The 24,191-nt window shown below is 43.7% G+C and overlaps 1 protein-coding gene across 1 annotated transcript in view; it reads right to left on the bottom strand.

Moving 5' to 3' along the window:
* The window catches only part of ZKSCAN1 (zinc finger with KRAB and SCAN domains 1), a 51,792-nt gene that overhangs the window by 16,138 nt on the left and 11,463 nt on the right, over window positions 1-24,191 (bottom strand). Inside the window, exons 4-6 of the mRNA XM_066383652.1 lie at window positions 21,885-21,976; window positions 21,476-21,602; window positions 18,479-19,363 (exon numbers count right to left, since the gene is read on the bottom strand). Of these exons, the coding sequence (XP_066239749.1) occupies window positions 18,479-19,363; window positions 21,476-21,602; window positions 21,885-21,976 (1,104 nt within the window). The remainder of the gene's footprint in view (window positions 1-18,478; window positions 19,364-21,475; window positions 21,603-21,884; window positions 21,977-24,191) is intronic.

The following is a 24,191-nucleotide window of genomic DNA, read 5'->3' as shown; positions in this document are numbered from 1 at the left end:
CAATGGAACTATTCACTCCCCTGGATCAGACATTACCCAAAGCTTCTAAAGCGGTTTGGTTTCACAGAGGAGGTTTCCAACTCCCTCGGGCGTGTTTCATCAACCAGCCCTGAGTTTAGACCTCCCACTGAGAGCCAGGGGAAAAGAGAAGGCAGCCCCTGCTCCGCTCAGGGAGCGCGCACAAAACTGCTCTGAAACTGCGAAACAAAGTTTCATTTGTTCAAGCGCCGGGAGGAGGAAAAGGCTTTCCAAGGAGCAAGCGCCTTTGGGGCTGGGCAGGGATATGGCTCTTGCCCATAGCCCTTCCAGGACCGGTCTGGGGGGTCCTGGGAGGCCACAACTGTACACCCATTCCTCCCTCTCCGAATCCTTTCGACCTAGGCTCCCGCTTCCGCCCGCCTAGCTAACCAGGGATCAGGAGGCTCACCATGAATCAGAGGTGCTCTTAGCGCTGGAACACCTAGACGCGCAGAACGGAAGGCGCAGCCGGAAGTGCGTCATACCCCGCCCGCGGACAGTTGTGCGCGGCCGCTGCGACCCCTCTAGGAATTCGGGATATCTCTGCGTCTCGGTGTCTCGGATGCCTGGGAAATTGAGGCGCCTCCGTAGGAAAATGGAGTCGCCCTCTACTTGAACCCGCAGTGTTCTTGTCTCCCGCCCACTTTAGTTTTTTTCTAAGAAAGGTCCGACGTGAAGGAGGCGGCTTTGGCCAGAAATGAGCAATCGGGATGTATGAGTTAACACCTTGCTCTTCGACCTCCCCAAGTCTAGAAAATTTGTTCTTACCTTGGGTAGAAACAAGGGGGGCATGAAGGACAAATCAGTCCCAGTTTTCAAATATGTTAAGTGCTGTCATTTGAAAAAGTATGTGTTACGGGACCCCAGAAAACCAATGAAGAAATCGAGAGAAATTTCAGTGCAAGGAAGGACTTTTCTCAAGAAAGAGTTGCATAAAAATGGCTACTTTCTCCATCAGTTTGTGCTGTTTTGATTGTGAGAGCCCTGGGAATGGGAAGGACAGGAATTTTGAAGAATACTTTTTGGGGTTAGACAATCTTTTACATCTTTATACAGTTTGCCCCAAACTATTAGTTTTCAATTTTTTTTTATTTTTATTTTTTACAGAGACAGAGAGAGAGTCAGAGAGAGGGATAGACAGGGACAGACAGGAACGGAGAGATGAGAAGCATCAGTCATTAGTGGTTTTTTTTGTTTTTGTTTTTTTGCATTTTTCTGAAGCTGGAAACAGGGAGAGACAGACAGACTCCCGCATGCGCCGGACCGGGATCCACCTGGCACGCCCATCATGGGGCGATGCTCTGCCCACCAGGGGGCGATGCTCTGCCCATCCTGGGCATAGCCATGTTGTGACCAGAGCCACTCCAGCGCCTGGGGCAGAGGCCAAGGAGCCATCCCCAGCGCCCGGGCCATCTTTGCTCCAATGGAGCCTTGGCTGCGGGAGGGGAAGAGAGAGACAGAGAGGAAGGTGCGGCGGAGGGGTGGAGAAGCAAATGGGTGCTTCTCCTGTGTGCCCTGGCCGGGAATTGAACCCGGGTCCTCCGCACGCTAGGCCGACGCTCTACCACTGAGCCAACCGGCCAGGGCAATCATTAGTTTTTTGTTGCGCATTGCGACACCTTAGTTGTTCATTGATTGCTTTCTCATATGTGCCTTGACCGCGGGCTTTCAGCAGACCAAGTAACCTCTTGCTCGAGCCAGCAACCTTGGGTCCAAGCTGGTGAGCTTTTGCTCTAACCAGATGACCCCATGCTCAAGCTGGTGACCTCGGGGTCTCAAACCTGGGTCCTTGGCATCCCAGTCCGACGCTCTATCCACTGCGCCACCACCTGGTCAGGTTACTAGTTTTCTCTTTAATAGGCAAAACCTGTTACAACACTCCTTTACCATTACTACTTCCACCACACACCTCTTTTGAGTACTTACTATGGGCCAGGTACTGTGTTAAGTTCTTGGTTTTAGTTTTTATTTATTTATTTATTTATTTATTTATTATTTTTTACAGAGACAGGGAGTCAGAGAGAGGGATAGACAGGGACAGACAGATGGGAACGGAGAGATGAGAAGCATCAATCATTTGTTTTTCATTGCGCGTTGCAACACCTTAGTTGTTCATTGATTGCTTTCTCATATGTGCCTTGACCGCGGGCCTTCAGCAGACCGAGTAACCCCTTGCTGGAGCCAGCAACCTTGGGTCCAAGCTGGTGGGCTTTTTGCTCAAACCAGATGAGCCTGCGCTCAAGCTGGCGACCTCAGGGTCTAGAACCTGGATCCTCTGCATCCCAGTCCGACGCTCTATCCACTGCGCCACCGCCTGGTCAGGCTTGGTTTTAGTCTTTAATTTATTTTATTTAATTTATTTTAGGGAGAGAGAGGAAGGAGGAAAGATGAGAAGCATCAGCTTGTAATTGCATCATTTTAGTTGTTCATTGATTATTCTTGGGGGAGGTGGGGGTTAGGCTCCAGCCTAGTAGTTACTCCTTGCTCACACCAGTGATCTTCGGATCATCTCCATGATACCATGCTCAAGCCTGAGACCCTGCACTCAAGCTGGCGACCTTAGGGTTTTGAACCTGGGAGCTCAGAGTCCCAGGTTGATGCTCTATCTTCTGTGCCACCACTGGTTAGGTTTGGTTTCAGGGTTTTTTGTTTTCTGTTTTTTAAAATTATTCTCTTAAGTGAGAAGCAGGGAGGCTGAGAGACAGACTCCCACATACGCCTCTATGGGATCCACCTACCAAGCCCACTGCTCTGTTGCTCAACAATTGAGCTATTTCAGAGCCTGAGATGAGGCTATGGAGCCATCATCCGTGTCCAGGGCCAATTTGTTCCAATTGAACCAGGGCTGCTGGCTGGGATAAGAGAGAGAAAAGGGAGAGGGGAAGGGGGGAGAAGCAGATGGGCGCTTCTCCTGTGTGCTCTGACCGGGATTTGAACCTGGGACATCCACACACCTGACTGATGCTCTATCACTGAGCTAACCAGCCAGGGCTGGTTTTAGTTTTTTTGTTTTTTTGTATTTTTCCGAAGCTAGAAACGGGGAGAGACAGACAGACTCCCGCATGCGCCCCACCAGGATCCACCCGGCACGCCCACCAGGGGCAATGCTCTGCCCACCAGGGGGCGATGCTCTGTCCCTCCGGGGCGTCGCTCTGCCGCGACCAGAGCCACTCTAGCGCCTGGGGCAGAGGCCAAGGAGCCATCCCCAGCGCTGGGGCCATCCCTGCTCCAATGGAGCCTTGGCTGCGGGAGGGGAAGAGAGAGACAGAGAGGAAGGAGAGGGGGAGGGGTGGAGAAGCAGATGGGCGCTTCTCCTGTGTGCCCTGGCCGGGAATCGAACTTGGGACTTCTGCACGCCAGGCCGACGCTCTACCACTGAGCCAACCGGCCAGGGCTTGGTTTTAGTTTTTTATTGCTGCATAAAGCACTACCTCCAAACTTAGTGCCTTAACACAACAATGATCATTTCTCACATGATCTCACAAATCCATGGATTGGCTGGACTTTTTTGCTTCCTGTGGTGTCAGCTGAGGACCCAGGACGGGTGGCAGTTGGTGCTGGCCCACAGACTGGAAACTCAGCTGGGATGTTGGCCTGGGGCCTCCGTGCTCCTGCATGTGAGTCTGGTGGCAGAGCTGCTTTGGCCTTCTTTGCATGATGACTGGGTTCTCCAAGAGGAGCATTTTAAGAGGTCAAGGTATAACTTGTAGATGTTTAGGGCCCAGCCTTGGAAGTTATATAGCATCATTTTCACATTATGTTGTTAGAACAGGTCACCGGGCCAAATTCAAGGGGAAGAAAAATAGATTCTATCTGTTGGTCACACTGCAAGAGTATATGGGATGAGAGATGTGACTATCTTTGGAAACAATCTACTGCACATATTTATCTTCATTACCTTAATCCTATGAAATATGAAATAGTAAAATTTCTATTTTATAGATTAGTAAACTTTGGCTCAGAAACATAAGTAACTTATCCAGTGTCATATAACTGATCTGTGGGGAAGTCAAGATTTAAACTTGGTTCTCTTTCTCCAAAGCCTATGCTTTTAAGCTACACTTCCTCTGCATTGGCTAGGGCAGTGGTCGGCAAACTCATTAGTCAACAGAGCCAAATATCAGCAGTACAACGATTGAAATTTCTTTTGAGAGCCAAGTTTTTTAAACTTAAACTATACAGGTAGGTACATTGTTATTAACTTAATTAGGGTACTCTTAAACTGGACCTTGCTAAATACTCAAGGGGCCAGAGCCGCATGTGGCTCATGAGCCGCGGTTTGCCGACCAAGGGGCAAAGGAAAGAATAAATGATTAAAGGGAATGGAATCACTAGGACTGAGGGGAAAACCAGGAAACCTGCATCTATTCCATTAGCCTCACATGTGTTCATGCTTTGGTAGTGCTCTATCTAGTCACCTAGTCAAGGGATCTCTGCCTAGTGCAGCCAGGGGGTTGTAATGCTGGGGCTTGAAGATACTCTTCCAATCTTAGCAAAGGGGCCTAGAGTTGCAAAATATCAATGCCAAAATAAACTTAAGGACAATCTGGTTAAGCTCTTGTTTTCAGATGAACAAACCAATACCTGGAGAAGTCAGATCCAAGGTGCACTAGTTAGCTAATCAGTAGCAGAGCCTAGAGTAGAAGTCAGATTCTCTAATTCAATCTTGTGTCATTACTATGTCTCAACAGATTTTTAAAGATAAAGATGCTGTCTATCTAAACCATATGGTATTAAAACAAGTTAACTTAGGGTGATCATTATTTCCTTCTATTACTGTAACCATGACCATTTGACAAGACCACAAGAGAACAAAGGAAAAGTTAGCTAATATGCTGGTGGCTCACTGTGATGTCACCTGCATTTCCTCTTCAGAATGGTTTTGATTTCCAGGAATCTCATTCTCTTCCAATGAATTCATTCAACAAACACCAAGAACCTACAATATGTCAGGCATTGTGTAAGGCACAGGGGAAAATGAAAAATACACACAGTTCTTGACAGACATGTAATAAGATAATTATAGATATGATCAATAATAGAGATGAGACCAATAAGTGGTGACTAAAATGAATGTGTCATCTTGAGGATCTACATTCTAACCCAGGGGTCCCCAAACTTTTTACACAAGGGGCCAGTTCACTGTCCCTCAGACCGTTGGAGGGCTGGACTATAAAAAAAAAACTATGAGCAAATCCCTATGCACACTACACATATCTTAAAGTAAAAAAAACAAAACGGGAACAAATACAATATTAAAATAAAGAACAAGTAAATTTAAATCAACAAACTGACCAGTATTTCAATGGGAACTACAGGCCTGCTTTTGGCTAATGAGATGGTTAATGTCCGGTTCCATATTTGTCACTGCTACCCTAACAAGTGATATGACACGCTTCTGGAGCCTTTACGCATGCGTCCCACATCACCGGAAGTAGTACTGTACGTGAGTGCTGCCGCGCTTTGCGGCGCCGCCACATACAGTACACCAGGAGCACAGGATGTGGATGAACCAATGAAACTGACCACCAATGAAAGAGGTGCCCCTTCCGGAAGTGCGGCAGGGGCTGGATAAATGGCCTCAGGGGGTTGCATGTGGCCCATAGTTTGGGGACCCCTGGTCTAACCTCTTGTAACATTCCAACATCCTTTTTATGACAGTTCTCTAACCATTTCCCTGAGAGGGAGCTTACTACTTCAGAGGATAGTTCCCTCTTTTGGGTGAGTTCTAACTGATTAAAGTTCTTTAGATTAAAGCAAAAATTTGCATTCCTATAATTTCAACTCATTGATCCTACTCCTATTCTTTCACAACATGTATGTAGTTGTTCACCTTGGTCCTTTAAAATACTTGAAAATTATCACATATGATTGTCCCAGAAATCACCTACAGCAGTTTCATGATTTTGCCTGAAAGTTACTTCTGAATCTTGGAATGTAAAATGTTTGAACTGACCTTGGGCACTCTAAGGGTCCACAGTTCCTCTCTTAAATGACCTCTGTACTCCCCCACTTTACTTTCTCTACATTACTTGATTCTCTTTTGTCTTGAAGATTACTTGGCTTGAAATATATAAAGGAGACTGGCCGGTGGTGGTGCAGTGGATGGAGCGTCTGGAACGCTGAGGTTGCTGGTTCAAGGGCCTGGGCTTGCCTGTCAGTGAACATACGGCAGGCAATGAGCAGCTGGGATGAAGCAACTAGGAGTTGACTACACTGCTCACAAAAATTAGGGGATATTTCAAAATGAATATGAAGCAATAAAAAAAAGAAGCATTTGATTTTTTTTATTAAACAAAAATATCACAAAAGCAAATGACAAGTCAAAGAAAGTTGTTTGGGGTATATACCCCCAAAACTCAGAAACATTGATACGTAAAGACACATGCAGCCCCATATTCATTGCAGCATTGTTCACAGTGGCCAAGACATGGAAACAACCAAAAAGCGCTTCAATAGAAGACTGGATAAAGAAGATGTGGCACATATACACTATGGAATACTACTCAGCCATAAGAAATGATGACATCGGATCATTTACAACAAAATGGTGGGATTTTGATAACATTATACGAAGTGAAATAAGTAAATCAGAAAAAACCAAGAACTGCATTATTCCATACGTAGGTGGGACATAAAAACGAGACTAAGAGACATTGATAAGAGTGTGGTGGTTGCGGGGGGGGGGGGGGGGGGAGGAAAAGGGGGAGGGGGAGGGGCACAAAGAAAACTAGATAGAAGGTGACGGAGGACAATCTGACTTTGGGTGATGGGTATGCAACATAATTGATTGACAAGATAACCTGGATATGTTTTCTTTGAACATATGTACCCTGATTTATTGATGTCACCCTAGTAAAATTAACAAAACAAACAAAAAACCCCCCACAAAGTTGTTTGATTATGCAAATGAGATGCAAAACCAACTTCTATTTCATTGGTGAAAATGCACTACACAAAAGGCTGACAGTACTGGAGTGTCTGCACATTCCCGGATCCCCTAATTTTTGTGAGCAGTATATTTCTCACTACCCCAACCCTCCTCTCTCTGTAAAATCAATAAATAAAATCTTTAAAAAAAAGAAGAAAATCGAAAAAATGATTCCTCTCCCCTTTCTAGAAGAAATCCAGAAGGGGAAAAGCTTTCTCCCTCCTTTTCCAGCAGGTTGTTATGGTTCTCTCTAGAACCTTCCTTGCTGGCTGGATATTCCTCGCTTCTGATGTCCCCTATTTTTGCTGCCATCACTGTTCTTGGCCAGTAGAGGGCGATCAAACCTTGATTTCTCTTAGAACAAGGCTGGGCAAGCTTCATGTCCATTATAGCTCTGAAAATGTCCGTTTTCTTCCTGTAAGGAGTCCAGAAGTACAGCTTGTTGGGAAGCTGCAAAGACATTCTCTACAGAAAATGGAAAGAATAGAAACGGAGTGGTGCAGTTAGACAACCCACAGCTTAGCACTGAAGCTCTGTTGCCAATGAGCCTTGGGAGATTGAATATGCAACTTGATTATCTGAAAATGGTGTAATACCTGCTCTGATGACTTTGAAGTGTTTGGGTCACATGAGAGTGAACTAGCTTTGTAAGTAGCTGTACCAATAGTAAGAGATTTTAATCTTCAAAACTCCTGACCACCATATCAATTCTGATCTCCTCTTTCTTTTAGTGTTAACCCCCCAGGGGATAGATGGGGCTTCACCTATCACAGATCCTTTTCTCTATTCTGTCCACTCTGGATTGGGTCATCTGCCTTTTCCTTAATAAGAAAGAATAATTTCCTGCCAAGACTTTCACAAGAACATGTTACTGGTTTGTCCTCCCGGGTGTGCTGGAAGAGCCCAGAAAAAATTTGCATAATCTCAGAGTACAGGGTGGTTCCAGAGGGCATCTGGTCTAGTCCTCACTCCATATAAGATCCCTTCCTGCTCGGAACTCATGAGTGTTCCCCAGCCAGCCTGAATGAACTGATGCAGCCACCTGCTCTGGCTGGCTCTGCAACAAGTTTCTTTCTTCTCCCAGTGGCTTCCACTAGGGTCACTCCTGGATAGTGCCACTTGTGCCCCCACATGATCCCAAGGACCACCATTCATCTTCTTATCAGGGAGTCATCAGGAAGTTGTATAGTTATCACAACTTGCCAGCAGAAGGCAGTTAAGTTTCCTGAGGAAAAAATGCTTTTTTCTATTTGCCCCAAATTCTGGTAGCGGCTAGGCAGAGCTGGCTTTACTTATTTATCTGCCTTACTCATTGCTGTTTCTCTTTCCTTTCATTATTCCTAACACCCAGCATATAGCCTGACAATAATATTTGTTGAAAGGGATTTAGTTCTATTTCTTGGACTGAAATCCTTTTTCAAGATGACCGGACTTTCCATCTTTGAGGGCAGATTCCAAGTTCCGAGTGAGGTTTCTTCTCATGAAGCAAAACCCTTGGTGGCACACATGAGGTGGTTTGCTTTTACCATCCTGCAGTTGGTCTGTCTCTCTTTTAAAATGTGGAATACAGAACCCAATGCAGGGCACATGGTGACAGATAACTCTAGTCAATGTAGCACCTCTTTTGTTTAAGAATCTGGAGTGGATGACATCTGAGACTTGGAGGTAGAGGTGATAACTACTGCAAAGGAACATGGGTAGTTTGGGACAAGAAAGGTCTCTCAAATTTGTGCAGCAATATTCATCATTCCAGGAGAAATTTGGTTCCTCAGAGGATTTGGGATTGCAAAAGAAATTGCATCAACTGAAGAAGGACTGGGGCAATTTAAGAGAATCTCGGAGGCCATGTGAATTTCTGTCGATAACTTTTTCTTTAGCAAGAAAGGGACAGATAGGGACAGACAGGCAGGAAGGGAGAGAGATGAGAAGCATCAATTCTTCATTGCGGCACCTTAGTTGTTCATTGATTGCTTTCTCATGTGCCTTGGGGGGGGGGGGGCTCCAGCTGAGCCAGTGACCCATTGCTCGAGCCAGCAACCTGGGGCTTCAAGCCAGCGGCCTTTGGGCTTAAGTCAGCAACCACGGGGTCTATGATCCCACGCTTAAGCCAGCAACCCCATGCTCAAGTTGGTGACCTCAGGGCTTTGAACCTGGGTCCTCAGCATCCCAGGCCAATGCTTTATCCACTGTGCCACCTCCTGGTCAGGCACTTTTTTTTTTTTTTTGTATTTTTCTGAAGCTGGAAACGTGGAGAGACAGTCAGACAGACTCCCGCATGCGCCTGACCGGGATCCACCCGGCACACCCACCAGGGGCGACGCTCTGCCCACCAGGGGGCGTCGCTCTGCCGCGACCAGAGCCACTCTAGCGCCTGGGGCAGAGGCCAAGGAGCCATCCCCAGCGCCCGGGCCATCTTTGCTCCAATGGAGCCTTGGCTGCGGGAGGGGAAGGGAGAGACAGAGAGGAAGGAGGGGAGGGGGTGGAGAAGCAAATGGGCGCTTCTCCTATGTGCCCTGACCGGGAATTGAACCCGGGTCCCCCGCACTCCAGGCTGACGCTCTACCGCTGAGCCAACCGGCCAGGGCCTGGTCAGGCACTTTTTATGGTTAAAAATTTTTTTAAATTAAATTTAATGGGGTGATGTTGCCCATAAGAACACACAGGTTTCAGGTAAACATTTCTATAGCATTTGAACTGTTGATGTGTTGTGTGCCCATTACCCAAAGTCAAATCATTTTCTGTCATATATTTGTCCCTCTTTACTCCCCTCCTCCTCACCTCCCTCCCTCTGATAACACTTCACTTATGTCCATGAGTCTCAGTTTCATATCCCACCTATGTGTAAACTCATAGTTCTTAGCTTTTTCTGATTAACTTAGTTCACATAAGTTCTGAACTAAAATGGGCCCAGAGCTTGGGTCCTCAATTTCAAGGTTATATGTTTTAGGGACTAATGAGATGGAGTACACAGCCAGTGTGTTTCGCCTTAAAAAGGGAGACTTCAGTGGGGAGTAAATATTCAGAAGAGAAGATCTAGAGGCCCATGGAGAAAATAATAGCTAGTATTTTGAAACATTTATGGTAGGCACTGCTATAGGTGCTTTATATGTATGCAATGACTTATTTCATGCTTATAACTATATGCCTATTTTGCAGACAAGGACACTAAGATACAGCAAGTAAATGGTAGAAAAAGAATTCAAACCTAGGTAAACTGGCTCCAGTGCTTGTGTGCGTAACCATAGGTGGTATATGAAGGTGGGAGAGTAATTGAGTTCATGAAGGACAAGGGACAATGAAGTAGTGGAAAGAATCTGTCTGGCCCTGGCCGGTTGGCTCAGCGGTAGAGCGACAGCCTGGCGTGCAGGGGACCCGGGTTCGATTCCCGGCCAGGGCACATAGGAGAAGCGCCCATTTGCTTCTCCACCCCCCCCCCTTCCTCTCTGTCTCTCTCTTCCCCTCCCGTAGCCAAGGCTCCACTGGAGCAAAGATGGCCCGGGCGCTGGGGATGGCTCCTTGGCCTCTGCCCCAGGCGCTAGAGTGGCTCTGGTTGCGGCAGAGCGACACCCCGGAGAGGCAGAGCATCGCCCCCTGGTGGGCAGAGCGTCGCCCCTGGTGGGCGTGCCGGGTGGATCCCGGTCGGGTGCATGCGGGAGTCTGTCTGTCTCTCCCCGTTTCCAGCTTCAGAAAAATAAAAAAAAAGAACCTGTTCTTGAAGTCAGACATACCTCGTTTTAGAATCTAGCTCTGCCACTTAATGAGTAAGCCACTTCACTTTTCAGCCCTTAGTTCACATTTGTGAAATGGAGCAAGTGTCTTCACAAATTTGATATGTGGACTGGATTAAAGAAAACTCATGGTTATTATTCATGAGTGGAGGAAGAGGAGTTGAAGGACAGAGTAATGCGAACTGACAGGATTCATGGAAATGGTCAAATATAAAAATGCAAGGAATGCCCTGGCCAGTTAGCTCAGTGGTAGAGCACACAGGAGGGGTGCCCATCTGCTTCTCCACCCCTCTCCCTCTTGCTTCTTTCTCTCTTCTCCTCCTGCAGCCATAGCTCAGTTGGAGAGAGTTGGCTCTGGACACTGGGGATGGCTCCATGGCCTCCTCCTCAGGCGCTAAGAAGAGCTCTGCCGCTGAGCAAGGGAGCAACACCCCAGATGGCAGGAGCATCACCCCTAGTGGGCTTGCTGGGTGGATCCCAGTAGGGGTGTCTGCGGGGGTCTCTCTGCCTCCCATCCTCTCACTGAATAAATAAAGAGAAAAAAAAAAGAAATGTAAGAAAGAACAAAGACAAGAAAAAATGTTCTGACAAGAACACTGATGAGCCTGACCAGGCGGTGGCGCAGTGGATAGAGCGTCGGATTGGGATCGCCAGCTTGAGCGCGGGCTCATCTGGTTTGAGGAAAAACAACTCACCAGCTTGGACCCAAGGTCCTTGGCTTGAGCAAGAGGTTACTTGGTCTGCTGTAGGCCCACGGTCAAGGTACATATGAGAAAGCAATCAGTGAACAACTGAAGTGCCACAACGAGAAACTGATGATTGATGCTCCTCATCTCTGTCCCTATCTATCCTTCTCTCTGTTTCTGAAAAAACAACAAAAAACACTGATGACCATTTAAGTGATTACAGTAAGAGCTCAGTTAAAGGGGCTTGAAGAGGGAGGATATCATCAGTGATGAAAACAATGCTTATGGTCAAATTGGTAGAGGAATTTGGTAGCTAAAATGAAGGCACAAGGTCAGACAAGATACTTAAAATTTGGTTTAGCTCCTTTAAGCTACATTTTTGTGCTCATTTAAATGTAGAACGGGTGTTGAAGGGTGAGAAGCCTGGAGGCCCTAGAGGGAGGATACAGCTCTCGCAGGTGACAGGAAAGGGGCACCAGGGAGCAGGAAGGATCAGAAAGTTAAGCACAGCTGATGGCCTGAGGCCCTTGGGAAAGGGTTATCTGCTGAGAAAGGGTGAGGTGAGACTGGTAGACATGGTAGTTTGAAGAGCAGGAGAAACCTAGTCTGTGAATCCAAGACTAAGGCGAGAAGGACTGTTAGCTGGGTTTGTTTCAATATAGTATGCAAAACCAAAACAGTTATTCAAGGTCAGTTTAAAGGTCTAACTATCAGATCACAAGCAGTACCCACCATTAGGATATTGTTTTGTCATAAACTGGGCAGAGGTTTAAAATGGTTCCATCTTATGAGAAAATTGTTTTGGGGACCATTAAAAAGCTATTTATTCTATGGCTTTTCATCCTGTTACCCTTTCCAAGAAGCCACCTAGTTAGAGCTCTAAGGTGGTGTTTCATAGGAAGATCTTATGGAATTACTTAAAACATGTTCATTTGGATTGTTTGTGGGTCATACTTTTTAACTTGAAATATTTTCTTTACTCCAAACATACAACCAAGGATGACCAAACCCCTCCCCCTAAAAAAACAAACACCATAAACATTGTCACCTAGAAATGATAATTTATTGTTTTACCATGACCCAGAAGAGAAACAGAATACTTATTACAAATCCCCACAATTTCCTTCCCCACCCTTACTACTCTAACTTGTCAGATACCACCGGCCTCCTAAAATGGACCACTGACTATAAATGTGTATATTTTATTTTGCTGCCATTTCTCGTAATTGAAACCAGTAAATAAAGGTTTAAAATTATTTCCAATGGAGGAGTTCCCCAACTTAAAAACAAACAACAATCTTTTCTCCTAAGATTCCATTATTTACTGAAAGAAGCCTTTCTAGAAATGTTGAAGAGTTAAAACAAATTCTATTTTAAAATAATTTATTGAACATCTACCAAGCATCTGGACTTTTCAAAGACTAGCAAAATGAAAAGGCCAGGTTTTAACAGCAATAACTTAATTCTGCAGGTATACAGAGACAGGTGTCTTCTTTTTGTCTAATTTATTCTAAACTAAGAAACCAAGAACTGACAAAACAGGAAAAGTTTGTTCTTGTTTGTTCTAAACAAGATGCCTGAGTTAACTCTCTATATAGATTTAGGCTTATCATGTTGAGCTGGTTGTAATAATCTATATTTAACTAAAAGTTAATAAAAATACATGTTCATTTTAAAATAATTGATTTTGCTTGCATATCCCCTTAACCCTAAACTCCTAGTCCACTTCCTCCCATCCCACCCTCATGTTTTCCTGTAAGAACCCCTGCTACTTGCAGAAGCATCTCTAAGTCTAACATGCTTTGTCCTTGCCAGAGCAGACTAAAACCTTAAACTGTTAACTAGCAGAGATGAAGGGGAAGGTAAGCAAGCCCTGACCTTAACACATCCCACGGTTCTCTTCTCCCTCACCACGCTGCCTCATTCCTCTTCCTCGGCTGGGAGCGCGGGGTTGTGACCCTTCTCTCCACTCCTTCCCAACACACCTGACCTCAGAGAGACTAAGTGATAGCAGCTGGCCCAAAGGAACCTAAAACCCAACTCTGATACTGGAGATCCAAGTTTCAAAACTGCCTTTCACTCATTCACAGATCCCCTTCTTTGTATCTTAAATTAAAAGTCATCCTCACTGCTTAATGAGTGCTTCTGAAGGGAGAAAACATAATTTTAAGACTAATTAACTTTGCGAATTACTATGTAATTAAAAGTGAATCATGACTTAGTAAAGGGAGGTGAGAATCTTAAAGACCAAAAAAAAAAAAAAAAAAAGTTAAAACAGCAAATCATTGTTTAGAAGTTGACTGAATGCCCACTCTTTACCTTCCATTGTTTTAGGATAAAAGAAAAACATGAGATTTGTGGTGTCCACTATTACATAGAACCAGACAATATGAAACTAAGTTCTCATGTTAAGACAGTCTGTATATGAGATGTCCAAAGTACTTCCCAAACTCTTGTTTGACCTGCAGAATTGGAGATGGCTTACCTCCCTATAACTTCAAGTTTGTTTTAGAGCTTTGAAAAGTAAAACAGATTAATTTTATTTTCAGATATAATAAAAAATTTGAATAGCAAAATAAGTAACTGCTTTTAAAAGTACAGTAGTGTGTCCATCCATCCTAAAAATGAAACCTGAATCTGTTAGGAAAACTTTTCAAATAATGCTTTTTATTAAATTCTCCAGTAGTAGTTGAAATAAAAAATCTCTTAATTTTTACAAAAAGATCTATTTATACCACTTAATTTCCTTTTCTCTGATTCTTCATTTCTTTGCAATCTGCAGGCCTTCATTTGGTTTCCCAAATGGGGAACCCCAGTCCTCTCATACTTCTGAGAAGTTGCTTAAGGTGGGACACAAAATTATGGCTCCTCTGGCAAAGATTGCTGTCATTGTTTGACTACATTTTAATAGTTACTCCAATTCACACAATGAATCTTCCATGAGGATGGTGGGATGAACCTGGTTAACTAGCTTTAGATGAGTACATCAGCATGACCGGACTCTGGAATAAAAGATGGTCAATTCTAGGATAAAAATTAGCAAGAGTTCTTTCATAGCATGAGTCTTCCCAAGCCTGCTCTCCTAATAATCGAAAGCCAGGGGAAGTAAGGGAGCTGGAAAGGTACAATAGGAATACTGCAAAATGCCTATCAGAAAAACTTCCCGCAGTGCCAGGAACTGGATGCATTTGTGCCTATTTTCTAAGAGTGAGCCCATCTCTGGGTTTTCCTACCCCAAATTTTCTCAGCATAAATATTTAAGGATTAACGTTGGTAGCAAGACTATGGTTTATAGAATCCAGTCAATTTAAGTGGTCCCACTGCCCTTTCCAGTACTCTCCTACCCCCAGTTCATGGAGAAGACCCTTGTACTCCTCCTGACAAGCTTAGAGAACCCATCTGCTTTGCTTAAAATGGGGACCTGGCAGCTAAGACATCAACCTCCTGGCTTTGAAAACTCTCCGGAAGCTGCAGAGGTTTTTAGAAATTATCATTTTAGTGCCCTATGAACCTGCCTCTCTTAGAGCATCTACTAACCTCCTCTCCTGATTTGATAAGCACCAAACTATGAAGATTTCTTTCTCATATTACCCTCCTCAGTTCTGTGAACTGATTTGTCTATAATCACATCAACCTCTTTAATACTCACTTCAAAAACTCTGCTCTTTTGAAGTGATGTGTTCTGTCAAATAGATTAAAATAAAATACATTATCTGTTTACAGAGAATATACAGAATAGCAACAGGGCCTGGAGGTACAAAACACAGACACTGACAATAAGGTCATACAAAATATATAGAAGTACCCAACATTAAATTTTTTTTGTAAGAAATTGTACATTTTGCTATTTCCCCATTTTTTCTTCTGTGGATCCTCTGGAGTTAAGATCGAGCGAGTGTCTTCTGCAGTTTCTGAAACTCATTATAATTGGAACATACTGACGGAATTAATTTTACCCAAAGCAATGAGTGCTATACATGAAAGGTTTCCTTACATATAATATTAATAAAGTTTATTTACAATGTAAGCTTTCTGATGCTAAGGGCTGAGATGTGATTAAAGGCTTTGCCATAATATCACATTCCAGAGGTTCCCTTTGGAATGAATTCTCTGATTTACAGAAGATGCGAATTGTCTCACATAGCAAACATATCAACCTCTTACATATTTAGCATAGTTTCACTTTTATGCATTTAATAAAATACTAAGTGCCTTAAATATCAAGATGCCTCATGTACCTCTATTCTCAGGCTTCTGCCTCACCTGCCAGGCTAGGGCAGAAACAAATACCCCACAACTTGAAGTTCTCTTCCTGGCAAGGTTAAGGTATTGTTTTAAAAAGCCCTTCAAAAAATTCCACTAAGTCAACTAACATGCTACTGGTTAACTACCGAGTAAACTGTTAACAGGCTTCAGCCAGTCAAGATATTTTGAATGACTATCCCGAGCACTGATTAGACGTTGTTTGCCTTTTTTGACCAGGACCCAACTACACTTTGCATTTAGCAGCTGATAAATGAATGCAATGCAAATGGTTTTCATCAACAGCTGTAGCCTGTTTTCTTCAGAAAACAGATTTAAGTAGCTGCTTCAAGGAGTGCATCTGCTGAAGATCTGAAGCAACCACAGTGGCTGGCCCACAGTCAGCACAATGTCCCAGAAAAGTGGGAATTAAACGTGGGGGCAGAGGTTATATTTACTTTCAATTAAAAAAAACAGAAAAAGAAAAAAAAAACAACCCAAGAATGACAGCTGAATTACATCAGCATGTATCCTGGCTTAAAAAAAAAACCAAAAGCCAATGTGGAACCAACCGAAGTTCTTCCCTTCTGACAAGTCAGTGCTTTGCTCAGTGCCTGGAGTCAAGCAGCTCGCTGCTTACAGTTCCTTCCCAGCAGCAAGCTTCTGCTCAAAATCACCAGTGTGGTCTTTTAAGCAACCATCACTGTGGCTCACTCTGAAGAAAACCCTGAAAGCATTTCTTCTATCCTCACTTTACTATAAAATGTTTCTTAGGCATACTCTTCTGGAGTACCTTCTATTTTTCTTAAATTGAATGGATAGACATATTCTGGTCACCAGTTGACTTTCTTGAAGTTTCCCCAGGCAACACCGATGAAACTGGTTGGAAACTATAGGGAAGCTGTGGTTGGTCCAAGTTAGCGAGAGGCCGAAGAATTAGGCTGTGCAGGACTTGAGTCTGGTTTGGAGCTGAGGCCACAGCTGGCCCCACCACACTGGCTCCTCAAAAGCCATGCTGTCTCATGGGCTTGAGCTGCTGGTTAGCAAACAAAATGAATTTTAGTTCTATTAATATTTCTTGATGAAAAATCTCAATTTCTGTGGGAAGTTCTCTTGTTATGGGGCTAGTCTTCAGGTGTGTTCTTATTCTGTGTCTAAGTTCCTGTCCACAATCACTCATATTCTCTCATGATCAGAGTCCTCTCCACCTGAGTCCCTGATGATTACGTATGTGGCCCCCGATACTTGAGTCTCCTGTGTATCTGAAAAGTCTCTGTCCTTTGCTTCCAGGCAGCCTGCATCTTCCTACACAGATGATGGAAAAGATCAGTTTCATAACCTCACCTCAGTCTTTAGTGATGAGAAAGACAGAAGACTCTGATACAACCAACCATATCTTGGCAAGTTGGTGAACTTCTCAGAGCAACTAACGCATTTAGCAACGGACAGCTAACGATGTCAAATGCTTCTGTGAAGTTTCTGGAAAGTGTGGGGGGAAAATGCTCCCTACATCTACCATTTTCTGAAAAGCAACAAAATTTACATTACCCGAACTATGTTATTTCAAGTTACAAATGATTCAGAAAGTGCCCAAATCATATTTTTCCAACAGCTGACTGAAGAAAATTCTGGCTAAGATCTTCACCATAGAAAGGTCACAAAATGGCCTTAGTAAGTTTGATATTTTTCTTAAGATGACAATGGAGTCATTTCTGACATTCCGTGGTATTTACTCACTGATCCATGTTTAGAAAGAGTCTATGCAGGTGGTTTACGGTGCCTTTATTCACGTTTAGAACAAATAGCATAAAACCCTGGAGCTTTAGCATGTCTCAGGCTCTGAATGTCCTCTTCAAAAGCTGGGCCAGACTACTATATTTCCGGTACTCACAGTTCACAGGGCTTTGTACTAAATGTACAAGTCCTGTTAGAAGTCAGGCATAACGAGCGCCTCTTATGTGTTCTGCACTATATTCAGTGCTGTCAGGGATATAAATACATCCCTTGTCAATCAAAGCATCTCTTTTGGGGGTGATGGAAACTTTCATACACGAAACAATGAAGGATTAAACGACAGTACATAATCAAGTGCTAACTCGTGGAGAAATGCATTTCAGAGTGCGATTAGTGCTTTATGGATTTCTTCCAGAAGGGAGAGAAGTGTTGAATCACTGTTGCCATTTCAGTGGAATTTATCTCAGCGATGAGGATAAAACCATCTACATTTGTGGCAGTCCTTTGGAATTGTAGACTGGTGCACATACCCTCTCTATCAGGAAGAGACAGAAATCTTTGGTTTGATACTGATCAGCACAGTCCTAGATTTCTATACCTTTGGTAGGCTACCAGTGATCATACATATAACTTATGGTATATATAACTAGTTTGAGCAGCATGTTCCAATGTAGTTTTTAATTGTCCCTCTTTTTTGATGTTTTTTTGAGAATAAGTGAGATGTTGGCCAACCAGGGCTTGTTTGCAGCAAGCAGCTTTTAACCTAAGTATCATTTTTATAGAGCCAGTCTTAAGTAATCTTTCGATTCTATCTTGTGGTTACTGAGAATCCAATACGCCTTAAGGTATCCTCATTACTGAAAAGCTTGACATTTTATTGTGTGTGCTTTTGTCTCATACAGAAATTGCAGGTTTATCCATATGATTAGCTTTTCCCTACAGGGGCTGTATGGAAGAATTATGTGCCCGCAGACTATGCAAAGGCAGAACACTGCTAATCTAACTATAAGGATCCTTAAATGTGATTAAAAAAAAAACCTGTTGAGGATGTTTTTTCCCTTCCATGAGCACACATCTCTGAAATAATTTTAGAAACAAAAGGGGAAAATGGCTTGTTGACAAATTCTAGCTTTACACACAGCTTTTCAGGAATGCTCCAAAGGCGTCAAGGGAGGCAGGGCTGTACTCAGAGGCTCGCTCTCTGGTATGGATTCTGTGATGCAGAGTAAGGGTCGAGCTCCGGGTGAAGGCCTTGCCACACTTAGTGCACTTATAGGGTTTTTCCCGAGTGTGAATTCGCCGATGCAAAATAAGGTAAGAGTTTCGGTTGAAAGCTTTTCCACATTCGCTACATTCATAGGGTTTCTCTCCTGTGTGGATTCTCTGGTGTTTTGTAAGATCTGAGCTCTGGCTGAAGGCCTTCCCACACTCGTTACATTCATAAGGTTTCTCTCCAGAGTGGATTCGCTGATGTAGAATAAGATTTGAACTATGACTGAAGGCTTTGCCACACTCGTTACATTCATGAGGTTTCTCTCCCGTGTGGATTCTCTGATGCAAGACAAGGTTTGAGTTCAGACTGAAGGCTTTCCCACACTCACTACATTCATAGGGCTTTTCTCCAGTGTGGATGATTTTATGGCGAATAAGGCTTGAACTCCTTGTGAAGCATTTACCACATTCATCACACCTATGAGACTTCGTTCCTGTCGGAACTTCCTCAGGAGTGCTAAAGTTTGAGCTCAGACTGAAGCTCCGTCCCAGCCCTTTACCCTTTTCCCTGGGACCTCTCTCTCCTGTGGTCGGTTTTTTTTCCTTGACTATAGTTGGCCCCGAATCTCTCTTTTCTTTTCCAGTTTTCTCCTCAGGATTCCTCTGCTGCCTTTCTGCTGTTCTGCCCTGCTGTTCACGTTTTTCTCCAAAATCTTTCTGGATTCTTCCTCTTGTCTCTCCATGTGATGCTGAGTCTTCTGCGATTTCAGCCTTGGAGGTTGACTCCTCATTCTCGTTCCTGCTTTCACAACCTGACACAATAAATAGAAAATACAAATAGCATCTTTTTCTTTTGAATCTACAGGGTAATCAAGTGACATTGTTTTCCAGGAAGCTCCTACATGCCTGCAAAAGGACCTCACAATATATATCAAAGATAAAATAGGAGAAAAATAAGGAAAAAATAGAGAAAACAGGGAATAGAGTTGGGGAATGGCAGAGCAGGAAAAGTGGAAAGGATAAGAGAGGGAGTGTGCGTAGAGGACAGCAATGAACAGACCCACTGGGGAATGAGCAGAAGGAACAGAACGCGCTCAGGGACAACGGGATGAGGAATTAAGGGACACAAGGTCACAATTCACAGTTTAGTTATTCAGTCATCCGATACTTAATTTGAAGAAACAAATATACATTAAAAAAATCATGTTCTGTGTCTAATAGAATTTATAAGCTTAAAAAGAGAATGGACAGGTCTTTTCTAGAAAATGGTAAGTAGAAGAAAGGAAAAGTGAAAACTCCATTCCCTGAAGTTTCTCTTTTATTAACAAGGGGATGGTTAATAGGCAAAACAAGGCAGGTTACATGGACCTTCAGACACAGAGAACGGTTTCTCTTCACCAGGGAGAGTAGCTCAAGTAACAGAGATGAGGGGGAAGAAGCTGGCTAGAGCATTATAAACATAACTGAATCTTCACCAAAAGACAACTGACAGTAACTGAGAATAGGAAAAAAAAAGAAAACAAATCCAGAGACAGCCCATGAAGGAGACACTAGAAGACAACAAAATTTTACAAACGTAGAGCTGATCTTCTCACTTTAGTAATCAGCATATTAAAACACTGGAGTATTTTTTTTATTGTAGACTGTTATATTCACTTTGTTTTAAGTAAAGGTTAAAAATTGTTCAAACATGTATTATTTTATATATGATTCCTTATGCCTAGAAAAAACCCCTCAAATATCCCAACTCTACTCCTTATTTGGCTTTAAGAAATTTTTCCTAGAGGGTCTATCCTATCCCAGTCAGGCCCCTGAATGCAACTCCTGAGGGAGCTGAATAATCTTTAACCCCTGCCTTTAGTCATGTAATTGCCATAAATACTAAACCATTCGTAAGGAAGAGGAAATTGGTCTACTTCTGAATTCCAAGCCAAGGCCCTTGACTATCTGGATGGTTCCCAGATTGAACCCCAAATATTTTTAAAAAACTATCTTGAAATAGGTAATACCCAGCTCATAAACACAGATCAGTTCTTTTGCTTAATTTTCATCTTATCTGAAAAGTACCAAGAAACCATAAACCCCAGTTGGCAAAACTTGAAGTGTCTTCAGTAGCATCCTTTCTTTATGACGTTTCCCTTCAGCTGCCCTCCCAGGCAGAAGCCGCGCTGTAACCTCCCTATGACAGGACTTATCTGAGAGCTCCTTTGCAGTACTGGCTCTCGGCGGTTGAGATTTAGCAGAGACAAATGGAACTGTTTGTCGACTGTGTCTTTTGTCTTATTCTGGTTGATGCCTCTTAGAATTTCTTCGTTGTTACTTTACACCCAGGAAGCAGAGCTCTTCATAGATTCCCATTAGGTTTGGAAATTGGGAATCCTGACCACAAGGGAGGTATAGGTACAAGTTCGCAGAATTATGCAAAGCTGTCAGAGAGCAGCACCCACAGGACAGAGTAAGACAGAAAGCTCATGGAAGGATGCTTGCTTGGCAGGTTTAGGAACATGGTCCCAGGTTGGGATTACAACAAATGATCAGTTCTCACTTGGCCCTCTACACTAGGAAATAGAGATACTCCAATAGAAGCACTGAAATTGTAACCTATGGGGAGTACAGCAGAATCCTCTCAAGTCTGAAGCAGTGGAAGAGGTAAGGACTCAGAATACTAGAATATTTTGGATTTTCAAACAGCAAAAACTACTTAAAGGTAAAAAAAACAAATAAAACCCACTTGTAATCAGGGAGTTACAGTATCATGCTTTTGGAGTTAAACACAAATGTTCTCATTCTCTATCTGGTCTGAAGAAAGGGGCTCAGTAGTCTCTAACTCCTTGTCAATACTCAATTAAATATATCAGAGATCCCACAACTAACAAAAAGAGGCAAAACAATCTTATCAGACAATAATCCTACATCAGTCTTACCCTGGGACAATGCGTTCCCATAATTCTCCTGCCTGTTGTCCCTATTGAGATTCCTCCGAGCCAGGTTCTGACATCCCCATTCCTCCAGGATAAGGGACACGGCCATGTCCTCGATCTTCACCATTGCCTGAAATCATGAGATCCCCACACTCAGTTCCCCCAAAACTCAGGGAAAAACCCACTGCCCAATCCTGGAGTTAGGGACAGAGTTGACTACAAACCTAAGGTTGCTAGGAAGGAAAAGGTGATCATGCCAGGCTCTGGTGCATCGAGCAGTGGGTGGGTGGGTGGGACTACTCTGTGGGCAGGGACATCCAAAGTTGAGTGTCCTGGGTGGAGACTGTTCAGGGACCTCCACAAAGAGAGGCAGAAATGAGGTGCTCAGGAGGGCAGAGGGGCCCCAGCTCACCTGGGAATCTGCCGTGAGTAGTGCAGATGCCATCGCCTGGTCTCTGGGACTCTCCTCGCGATGGGGGGCAGGAACGTGGGTGGCAGAAAGAGCTGAGGGAGGAGAAAGGAGCTGTGAGTAAAAGCAGCTCTGCTCTGGGTGTCCCTTCAAAGAAGGGCTCAAGGGCACTCTTTTTCCTGCACCAACATGTTCAATGTTCAACTACAGAATAGGTAACAAGAGAATTTAAAAAGAAAAGCATGACCTCTGTTTTCCCAAGACTTCTATTCTTTTTTTAATAACCATTATTTTTCAATTATAGGTGACATATTATATTGGTTTCAGGTGCCAAGACTTCTATTCTTTAGAGAGGGACAGACAGATAGGAACGGAGAGAGATGAGAAGCATCAATCATTAGTTTTTTGTTGTGCGTTGCGACTTCTTAGTTGTTCATTGATTGCTTTCTCATATGTGCCTTGACCGCGGGCCTTCAGCAGACCGAGTATCCCCTTGCTGGAGCCAGTGACCTTGGGTCCAAGCTGGTGAGCTTTTTGCTCAAGCCAGATGAGCCCGCGCTCAAGCTGGTGACCTTGGGGTCTCAAACCTGGGCCCTTCCACATCCCAGTCCGACACTCTATCCACTGCGCCACCACCTGGTCAGGCCAAGACTTCTATTCTTAAGCAGGACAAGGGGTCATGTAAAAAGATACTTAAAATCACCTTGTTCAGCCTGACTAGGTGGTGGTACAGTGGATAGAGGACCCAGGTTTGAAACCTCGAGGTCCTGGCTTAAATGTGGGCTCACCAGCCTGAGCGCAGGGTCGCTGGCTTGAGCATGGGATCATAGACATGACCCCATGGTCGCTGGCTTGAGCCCAAAGGTCACTGGCTTGAAGCCCAAGGTCGCTGGCTTCAGCAAGGGGTCACTCGCTCTGCTGTAGCCCCTCAGTCAAGGTAATATGAGAAAGCAATTAATGAACAACTAAACTAAGGTGTTGCAATGAAGACTTAATGCTTCTCATCTCTCCCTTCCTGTCTGTCTGTCCTATCTGTCTCTCTGTCATAAAAAAAACATGACTGGTCCAAACCCTATGTTTTTAAGAAGGGGAAACTGAGGCCCTGGGATGGTAAATAACTTGTCTAAAGTCACACAGTTAAGAATGGCAGAGCCAGATCTAGAACCCAGGTTCCTACTGTCAGCTATAGAAGTGGGTAACATTCAGTCCATGATTCAAGCCTGGCTCAAAATTTAATTTTCTTCAGACCAAGGAACAAGTAAACAGAATATCAGAATTCTATTTAGTTGTAAAAAACACAACGTAGCTTTAAAAATGTTTAGTAGTGATACCTTGAAACACAAAATAGGAAGGGGGAGGTCTTCCTACTTCTGGCTAAGTTTTGCCATATTTTGTCCCTCTACTTTTCTCCCTCACTTACCCATTTTTTGGATAAAATGTATACATGGTTCAAATGTTAATGAACCATGAGCCATTTATAAATGTATAAAGGTATGGCTTGACATTCATCTAATAGGCCCTGGCCAGGTGGCTCAGTGCATTGAGGTTATAGGTTCAATCCCCAGTCAGGGCACGTATGAGAAGCAATCAATGAGTACATAACTAAATGGAACAACAAGTTAATGTTCTCTCTCTCTCCCCCATCCTCTCTTCCTTTCGTCCTCCCTCCCACCTTCCCTCTCCCCACCTTTCTCTCAAATCATAGAGAAAAAAAAGGATATCTATAATATATAATCACACTAATTGCAATGGATAAGAACAATTAGAAAAATTTTAAACTGCAAAATTAAAATCCTCCTGTGCAAGGTAGTATTAGAGAAATGAATTTGAAAATGAATTACTAGCCTGACCAGGTGGTGGCGCAGTGGATAGAGCGTCGGACTGGGATGCAGAGGACCCAGGTTTGAGACCCTGAGGTCACCAGCTTGAGCGCGGGCTCATCTGGTTTGAGCAAAGCTCACCAGCTTGAACCCAAGGTCACTGGCTCGAGCAAGGGTCTGCTGTAGCCCCACGGTCAAGGCACATATGAGAAAGCAATCAATGAACAACTAAGGTGTTGCAATGAAAAACTAATGATGGATGCTTCTCATCTCTCTCCATTCCTGTCTGTCTGTCCCTGTCTATCCCTCTCTCTGACTCTGTCTCTGTAAAAAAAAAAAAAAAAAAAAAGAAAAAGAATTATTAAACTTGTAACTATTTCAGACAGTACAATGTATGAAAAGATTAAGTACCCAGCACTTAAACCAGTGTTTAGGAAACATTCTGGAAGATGAATAACAGAAAAGGGAAACTGAGCATAAATGCATATGC

Source organism: Saccopteryx leptura, chromosome 4, assembly GCF_036850995.1.
Source record: "Saccopteryx leptura isolate mSacLep1 chromosome 4, mSacLep1_pri_phased_curated, whole genome shotgun sequence".
Taxonomy (NCBI): domain Eukaryota; kingdom Metazoa; phylum Chordata; class Mammalia; order Chiroptera; family Emballonuridae; genus Saccopteryx; species Saccopteryx leptura.
This window is presented reverse-complemented; position numbering and strand designations above follow the sequence as displayed.